Source organism: Salvelinus sp. IW2-2015, linkage group LG22, assembly GCF_002910315.2.
Source record: "Salvelinus sp. IW2-2015 linkage group LG22, ASM291031v2, whole genome shotgun sequence".
Lineage (NCBI taxonomy): Eukaryota > Metazoa > Chordata > Actinopteri > Salmoniformes > Salmonidae > Salvelinus > Salvelinus sp. IW2-2015.
Genome location: NC_036862.1, coordinates 18,877,879 through 18,886,955, shown reverse-complemented (window position 1 = coordinate 18,886,955; position 9,077 = coordinate 18,877,879). Strand labels below are relative to the sequence as shown.

General features: G+C 42.1%; 1 protein-coding gene across 1 annotated transcript; it reads right to left on the bottom strand.

Moving 5' to 3' along the window:
- Positions 1–2,201: 2,201 nt before the first annotated feature.
- LOC111949802 (olfactory receptor 4M1-like) lies at positions 2,202–4,443 on the bottom strand. Its single transcript, XM_070433857.1, has 2 exons — positions 3,863–4,443; positions 2,202–2,304 (listed from the first exon to the last, which is right to left on the bottom strand). Exons 1-2 carry the CDS (start codon positions 4,441–4,443, stop codon positions 2,202–2,204), a joined length of 684 nt encoding a protein of 227 aa, XP_070289958.1.
- Between the last annotated feature and the right edge of the window lie 4,634 nt (positions 4,444–9,077).

Sequence of the window (9,077 nt, the reverse complement as noted above, 5' to 3'; positions counted from 1 at the left end):
AGCTTTTGTTATCTTTCTTCCTCTGGTCCAATGCAAAAATTCTTAGTCCTTACAAGGCTTCAGTGTGTATGGAGGTGAATGAGAATCAAGTGTGAATAATTTGATTCTGTTTAGGCTCAGACTAAACAACAACAGTTTTAACAAAACCAATTCAATCCTCCTCAAATTCTTATTTCCCCCCAAGAAGTTCCCATATATCTTGTACAAATTTTTAAAAAACAAAAAGATTTCTGAGGGTGATGAACAGTAATAAAAAAACTTGAGTGGAATGAAATGTTCTCTTGTCTTGAGAGAGTGATACTGTTTCAATAACTTGTTGGTCCTGGGTAGCCTCCTAAAATTAGAATCATAGTGTATGATCACATGGGATTGTAAGTTTCAGCGTCACCAGGTAACCACTCCATAGAGATGGATCTATATTGAGTTTATGACAAAGCAACTCATTTGATTATACACTGCTGCAAAAAATAAAGGGAACACTAAAATAACACATCCTAGATCTGAATGAATGAAATATTCTTATTAAATACTTTTTTTCTTAACATAGTTGAATGTGCTGACAACAAAAATCACACAAAAATGATCAATGGAAATCAAATTTATCAACCCATGGAGGTCTGGATTTGGAGTCACACTCAAAATTAAGTGGAAAACAATTTGATGTAAATGTCCTTAAAACAAGTCAAAATGAGGCTCAGTAGTGTGTGTGGCCTCCACGTGCCTGTAATGACCTCCTACAAAGCGTCCTGGGCATGCTCCTGATGAGGTGGCGGATGGTCTCCTGAGGGATTCTCCTCCCAGACACTTGGACTAAAAGCATCCGCCAACTCCTGGACAGTCTTGGTGCAACGTGGCGTTGGTGGATGGAGCGAGACATGATGTCCCAGATGTGCTCAATTGGATTCAGGTCTGGGGAAACGGGCGGGCCAGTCCATAGCATCAATGCCTTCCTCTTGCAGGAACTGCTGAACACCTCCAGCCACATGAGGTCTAGCATTGTCTTGCATTAGTAGCGAATCCAGGGCCAACCGACCAGCATATGGTCTCACAAGGGGTCTGAGGACCTCATCTCGGTACCTAAATGGCAGTCAGGCTACCTCTGGCGAGCACATGGAGGGCTGTGCGGCCCCCAAAGAAATGCCACCCCACACCATGACTGACCCACCGCCAAACCGTCACATGCTGGAGGATGTTGCAGGCAGCAAGAACGTTCTCCACGGCGTCTCCAGGACTCTGTCACGTTCTGTCATATGTGCTCATGTGCTCAGTGGTGAACCTGCTTTCATCTGTGAAGAGCACAGGGGCCAGTGGCGAATTGCCAAATCTTGGTGTTCTCTGGCAAATGCCAAACGTTCTGCACGGTGTTGGGCTGTAAGCACAACCCCACCTGTGGACGTCGGGCCCTCATACCACCCTCATGGAGTCTGTTTTCTGACCATTTTGAGCATACACATGCACATTTGTGGCCTGCTGGAGGTTTTTTGCAGGGCTCTGGCAGTGCTCCTCCTTTGCACAAAGGCGGAGGTAGCGGTTCCTGCTGCTGGTTTGCCCTCCTACGTCCTCCCTCCACGTCTCCTGCTGTACGGGCCTGTCATCCTGGTAGCGCCTCCATTGCTCTGGACATCTACGCTGACAGACACAGCAAACCTTCTTGCCAACAGCTCGCATTTGATGTGCCCTCCTGATGAAGCTGCAACTACCTGAGACCACTTGTGTGGGTTGTAGACTCCGTCTCATGCTAACCATAGAGTGAAAGCACCGGCCAGCATTCAAAAGTGACCAAAACATCAGCGAAGCATAGGAACTGAGAAGTGGTCTGTGGTCACCACCTGCAGAACCACTCCTTTATTGGGGGTGTCTTGCTAATTGCCTATAATTTCCACCTGTTGTCTATTCCATTTGCACAACAGCATGTGCAATTTATTGTCAATCAGTGTTGCTTCCTAAGTGGACAGTTTGATTTCACAGAAGTGTGATTGACTTGGAGTTACATTGTGTTGTTTAAGTGTTCCTTTTATTTTTTTGAGCAGTGTATTTAGTCTATTTATGTACTCCCTGTTCACTCATGACTGCACGGCCAGGCACGACTCTCACACCATCATTAAGTTTGCAGATGACACAACAGTGGTAGGCCTGATCACCGACAACGGCAATGAACGGCCTATACGGCCTAAATTGACAGACCATACGAATGATAATCTTCAAGGTGATTGTGGAGGCCAGGTCATCTGATGCAGCACTCCATCACTCTCCTTCTTGGTCAAATAGCTCTTACACAGCCTGGAGGTGTGTTGGGTCATTGTCCTGTTGAAAAACAAATGATAKGRAAAGGGGGATACCTAGTCAGTTGTCCAACTGAATGTATTCAACTGAAATGTGTCTTCTGCATTTTACCCAACCCCTCTGAATCAAAGAGTTGCGGGGGGCTGCCTTAATCGWCATACACGTCTTTGGCGCCCGGGCTACAGTGGGTTAACTGCCTTGCTCAGGGGCAGAACGACAGATTTTTACCTTGTTAGCTCAGGGATTCGACGCTCTAACCACTAGGCTACCTGCCGCCCCACTAAGAGCAAACCAGATGGGATGGCGTAACGCTGCAGAATGCTGTGATAGCCATGCTGGTTAAGTGTCCCTTGAATTCTAAATAAATCACAACAGTGTCACCAGCAAAGCACCCCCGCACCCTCACACTTCCTCCTCCATGCTTTACGGTGGGAACCACACATGCGGAGATCATCCGTTCACCAATTCTGCGTCTCACAAAAACACGGCGGTTGGAACCAAAAATCTCACATTTGGACTCATCAGACCAAAGGACATATTTCCACTGGTCTAATGTCCATTGCTTGTGTTTCTTTGCCCAAGCAAGTCTTTTTATTATTGGTGTCCATTAGTAATGGTTACTTTGCAGCAATTTGACCATGAAGATCTGATTCATGCTGTCTCCTCTGAACAGTATATGTTGAGATGTGTCTGTTAAAAATTGTAAAGTTGCCTTTACATTTGATCATTTTCATTTATATTAAGAATGTAGAATGTAGATCAACCACCAACAATGATTTTGAGATTCAAAGACTATTATAAATGAAATGAAACTCTGACCACGAAAATGTGCATATGAATATCATAACTGATTGGTAGAAATTGGTAGAAATGGTTTATAAAAAAAAAAGGTAAATATAAATGGTAAATGGTATATAAATTGGCACATAGGGTGTGTCTATATATGGAAATATACATGTAAAAAAATTGACAAATTGATTTGGTCGACCAATAGAAATGCAGGAAAGTAGCAATAGATGCCCGAAAAAATGTAGGGAAGACCCTCAGAAAACCCTGCCAGATTATGTCTCCACCACACTTCTAAAACCAAAGTTGCGCCCCTTGATATAGGTATCAAGAAATGAGGCACCATTTAACCTTGCAACAGTTTTGGCAGATTTTACCTTTGTTTTTGTTGACTTCTGACATCAGGAAATCTCCCTGTTGTGTAAAATCATGTAACTAACGTTTCATATCAATGATTTTATGTGCATTACACTTTCTAAAAACTGCCCTTCGAATTTTCTGGAGGTTAAGTCCATATATGAGAGGGTTTAAGACAGGTGGTATAACAAGGAATTGTACAGCCATTGCATTGCGCATATTTAGTGTAATATTTAAATTACTATTCCATCCTTGCAAAGTGTCAAACAGGGTCACTGTGATGAAAATAAACATTGTTATTAAATGTGGCACACATGTCTGTGTAAACTTAATCCTTCCCTTAGCTGACTTTACACAAGTACTTACAATCTGACAGTAAGAAAATACAATGAATAGTATCTGTAAAACATGAACCACTATTATACATTTGTTCAACATTTGATTGATTGTAATGGGTAAACATGCATGTTTCAGTATAGACGGAATGTCACAGAAGATCTTATCAATGCGAGATCCACACAAAGGAATTCTGACGGCTAAACTAAGTGCTATGAGTGCTATAAATAAAGGATAACACCAAGAAAATAAGAGTAACTTTCTAACAGTTAAAGATGTCACAATGGTATGGTACAGTAGTGGTCTGCATATTGCCACATACCTGTCGTAAGACATCACTGTTAGAGTAGAAAGTTCACACATGACAGATGTGTATATTACATAGGCTTGAGTGAAACATCCACCATAAGATATCACCTGAACATCTGACTGAAGGTCCAGTAACAACTTGGGGTAGAAACCAGCAGTTCCATACAATCCATTGACACATAGACTACACAGAAAGATATACATGGGCTCATGGAGGCCTTTCTCCTGAATGATTGTTATGATCAGAGTCAGATTCACAGTGATGATGAGAAGGTATGTGATAAGAGACAAGGTAAAATAGACCGATTTGTTGATAAATGTCTCTTGTAAGCCAAAGAGATAAAAGAGCTTGACTTGGGTTGAGTTCTCCATAGCTTTTGTTAATTTTCTTCCTCTGGTCAATGCAGCAATTCTTAGTCCTTACAAGGATTGAGTGTGTATGGATGTGAATGAATTCAAGTGTGAATCATTTGATTCTGTTCAGGCTCAGAAACTTGTGTCCATGAAATGTCTTCTTGCTTGAGAGAGGGATACTGAGGGATACTGCTTCCTGGTAGCCTTTAAATATATCATAGTGTATGATCACATGGGATTGTAGTTTCAGTGTCAACATGTAACCACTCCATAGAGATGGATCTGTATTGAGTTTATGACAAGCAACTAATTGGATTATATTTACTCTATTTTAGCATTAACCCAGCAAACAGGGGATGTCCTAAGGACATTGGGCAATGTCCCCATTAGGTCCATTTCAGGCAGCGTTTACCAAACTCTGTCCTGGGGACCCCAAGGGGTGCACAAGCATCTTTTTGCCCTAGCACTACATAGCTGATTCAAATAATCAAAGCTTGATGATTAGTTGATTATTTGAATCAGCTGTGTAGTTCTAGGGCAAAAACCAAAACGTGCACCCCTTGTGGTCCACAGGTCAACGTTTGGGAAATGCTGCTTTAAGGGTTTCAGCGAGACGTCCCACTGATGTTCTGAGAACATTAAAGGAATATTAAAGCATGACATTAACCTCGGGACCATAAGAGGGCGTTCAGTACAGATACCGGGTTGGTCACAGTATAACGTTATGATAAGGTATACCGAACAAAAATGTAAACGTAACATGCATCAATTTAAAATATTTTACCTGGTTACATGAAATACATGAATTAGGCCCTAATCTATGTATTTCACATGACTGGGAATACAGATATGCATCTGTTGGTCACAAATATAGTACCTTAAAAAAAGGTAGGGGTGTGGATCAGAAAATATTCAGTATTTGGTGTGACTTCTATTTGCCTCATACAGCGTGACACATCTCCTTCGCATAGAGTTGGCCAGGCTGTTGATTGTGGAATGTGGAATATTTTCCCACTCTTCTTCAATGACTGTGCAAAGTTGCTGGATATTGGCGGGAAGTGGAACACGCTGTCGTACCTGTCGATCCAGATTATCCCAGACATATCTGGTGAGTATGCAGACCATGGAAGAACTGGGACATTTTCAGCTTCCAGAAACAGTGTACAGATCCTTGCAACATGATCCTTGCAACGTTGCCGAATGTAATCATACACTACGATATATTTATTATGCTCAAACATGAGGTGATGGCAGCAGATGAATGGCACGACAATGGACCTCAGGATCTCGTTACAGCATCTCTGTGCATTCAAATTGCCATCAATAAAATGCAATTGTGTTCATCCATAGCTTATGACTGCCCATACCATAACCCCACCACCACCACCGTGTTCACAACGTTGACATCAGCAAACTGCTCTTCCACACGATGCCATACACGTGGTCTGCAGATGTGAGGTCGGATAGACCTACACTACCGTTCAAATGTTTGGGGTCACTTAGAAATGTCCTTGTTTTTGAAAGAAAAGCACACTCTGGGATGCTGGCCTTCAAGGCAGAGTTGCAAAGAAAAAGCCATATCTCAGACTGGCCGATAAAAAGAAAAGGTTAAGATGGGCAAAAGTACACAGACACTGGACAGAGGAACTCTGCCTAGAAGGCCAGCATCCTGGAGTCGCCTCTTCACTGTTGACGTTGAGACTGGTGTTTGGCGGGTACTATTTAATGAAGCTGTCAGTTGAGGACTTGTGAGTTGTCTGTTTCTCAAACTAGACACTCTAATGTACTTGTCCTCTTGCTCAGTTGTGCACCGGGGCCTCCCACTCCTCTTTCTATTCTGGTAAGAGCCAGTTTGCACTGTTCTGTAAAGAGAGTAGTACACAGCGTTGTACGAGATCTTCAGTTTCTTGGTAATTTCTCGCACGGAATAGCCTTCATTTCTCAGAGCAAAAATAGACTTACGAGTTTCAGAAGAAAGTTCTTTGTTTCTGGCCATTTTGAGCCTGTAATCGAACCCACAAATGCTGATGCTCCAGATACTCAACTAGTCTAAAGAAGGMCAGTTTTATTGATTCTTTAATCAGAGCAACAGTTTTCAGCTGTGCTAACATAATTGCAAAAGGGTTTTGTAATGAATAATTAGCMTTTTAAAATKAWAAACTTGGATTAGCTAACACAACGTGCCATTGGAACACAGGAATGATAAGGGGCGTCTGTACGGCTATGTAGATATTACATTTAAAAAGTCAACCGTTTCCAGCTACAATAGTCATTTACAACATTAACAATGTCTACACTGTATTCATAATCAATTTTATTTTATTTTAATGGACAAAAAAATTGCTTTTGTTTCAAAAACAAGGACATTTCTAAGTGACCCCAAAGTTTTACATGATAGGATTGAAAAGTGGTGGACATTACTAGAAAATAAATTAATAAAAAGTACAGTTGAAGTCGGAAGTTTACATACACCTTAGCCAAATACATTAAAACTCAGTTTTTCACAATTCCTGACATTTAATCCGAGTTAAAATTCCCTGTTTTAGGTCAGTTAGGATCACCACTTGATTATAAGAATGTGAAATTTCAGAATAATAGTAGAGAGAATGATTTATTTCAGCTTTTATTTCTTTCCACATTCCCAGTGGGTCAGAAGTTGACATACACTCAATTAGTATTTGGTTGCATTGCCTTTAATTTTTTTAAACTTGGGTCAAACGTTTCGGATAGYCTTTCACAAGCTTCCCACAATAAGTTGGGTGAATTTTGGCCCATTTCTCCTTACAGAGCTGGTGTAACTGAATCAGGTTTGTAGGCCTCCGTGCTCGCACACGCTTTTTCAGTTCTGCCCACACATTTTCTGTAKGATTGTGGTCAGGGCTTTGTGATGGCCACTCCAATACCTTCTCTTTGTTGTCCTTAAGCCATTTTGCCACAACTTTGGAAGTATGCTTGGGGTCATTGTTCATTTGGAAGACCCATTTGCGACCAAGCTTTAACTTCCTGACTGATGTCTTGAGATATTGTTCCAATATATCCACATCATTTTCCAAACTAATGATGTCATCTATTTTGTGAAGTTCACTAGTTCCTCCTGCAGCAAAGCACCCCCACAACATGATGCTGCCACACCCGTCCCTCAAAGTTGGGATGGTGATCCTCGGCTTGCAAGCCTCCCCCTTTTTCCTCCAAACATAACGATGGTCATTATGGCCAAACAGTTCTATTTTTGTTTGATTTTTGTTTGATTCTGCTGTGGGGAGACCAATCATAGTCTCTCTGGGTGCTCATTGACTCTGGGGCTGATTAATGTTTTATGGATGCTACCATGGTTTCTGAATTAGGTATTCACACTCAACTTCTCTGTCTGCATGGATGCAAGGGCACTCGACTGCCGCCCTATTGGAAGAGTCACCCATAGCACAGTGCCCATTCATATACGGGCATCAGGAAACCACAGTGAGACCATACAGTTCCTCCTCATCGATTCCCCCGGGCGGAACTGTAGCGGAGAGGAAAACAGCGTCAGACAAGGAAAACAGGCACACCAGGATAACAGGATCTAACAGTACAAACGTCTAGAAGCGTAAACTGACTGAGTAGAGATTACAATCTGGCAGCGTGGAAGTGGCAGGGCTGAGTATTTGTAGAGGTCTTGATTATGGAACAGGTTGTAGCTGGTGGGGATCTGCTCTGACTCCAGCACGCCTGTCTCACCCACACGAGCAACACAGAGAGAGGGAGAGGGAGAGGGAGAGGGAGAGAGTACTGGGGGAGTGGCGGCAGGTCAAGGAGACACAGGATGAGCAGTAGAGGGCGTTGCAGGAGCAGAAGTGACTTTATTGTCCAGAGACTGAACATTAGCGAGTAATACACTCTGAAGCGGTTGATGGTGTGCCCGCCTCCTGGGTCRGACTAGAAGTCCACTCTGAATACCTCTTATATGGCGGCGGCATCTTGGGGCAGTCTCTGAGATAAGTTCAATTGCCCTGGGAGGTACGAACAAAGAATCTAATTCAGGAAAGTTATTCCTGGTTGTAATGCTGGTGAGTTACCCCCGCTCTGATATCCAAAAGTTATTTACACCATAAATACACCATAATGTAAGAAATAACACACAAAAACATACTGCAAAGTTGCTTAGGCGCTAGAAGCAGAGCTACCATGTCTGTCAGCGCCATCTTTATACTATACTATACTTCACAATAACTTTGTGGTTGAACTTATTTTCTCAAAACCGCACTGCCCCATCAAAATAAAGTTACACTTTCAAACTTGTTGAACTTGCATGGCAGGTGAGCATTTTACATTTAGAATGAAGTCTTTGTTAGAGGGTCTATCCACTCAAGGCTATATCCCCCAAGGGTGGCTGAATACAGGTGAATTACAACAAAATATGTCATTTTAACTAGAAACCCAATGCAGAGAACAGGCAAAATGTTTAATTTTACTTGCACTTGTGTGTGCTACTCTATTGTTGCAAAACAAACATTGTTGATAAAAAACAAACATAGCTATATTTTCACTTACCTTTGATGATCTTCATCAGAAGGCACTCCCAGGAATCCCAGACAATAAATGACTGATTTGTTCCATAAAGTCCATCATTTATGTCCAAATAGCCACTTGTTGTTAGCKTGTTCAGCCCAGTA

Excerpts from the sequence above, each read along its gene's own strand:
- LOC111949802 (XM_070433857.1), bottom strand. The coding sequence starts at position 4,443 with ATGGAGAACTCAACCCAAGTCAAGCTCTTTTATCTCTTTGGCTTACAA. Across the intron at positions 2,305-3,862 it reads CCCATTACAATCAATCAAAT|GACAATGACCCAACACACCT; the intron begins GTTGAACAAATG and ends GTTTTTCAACAG.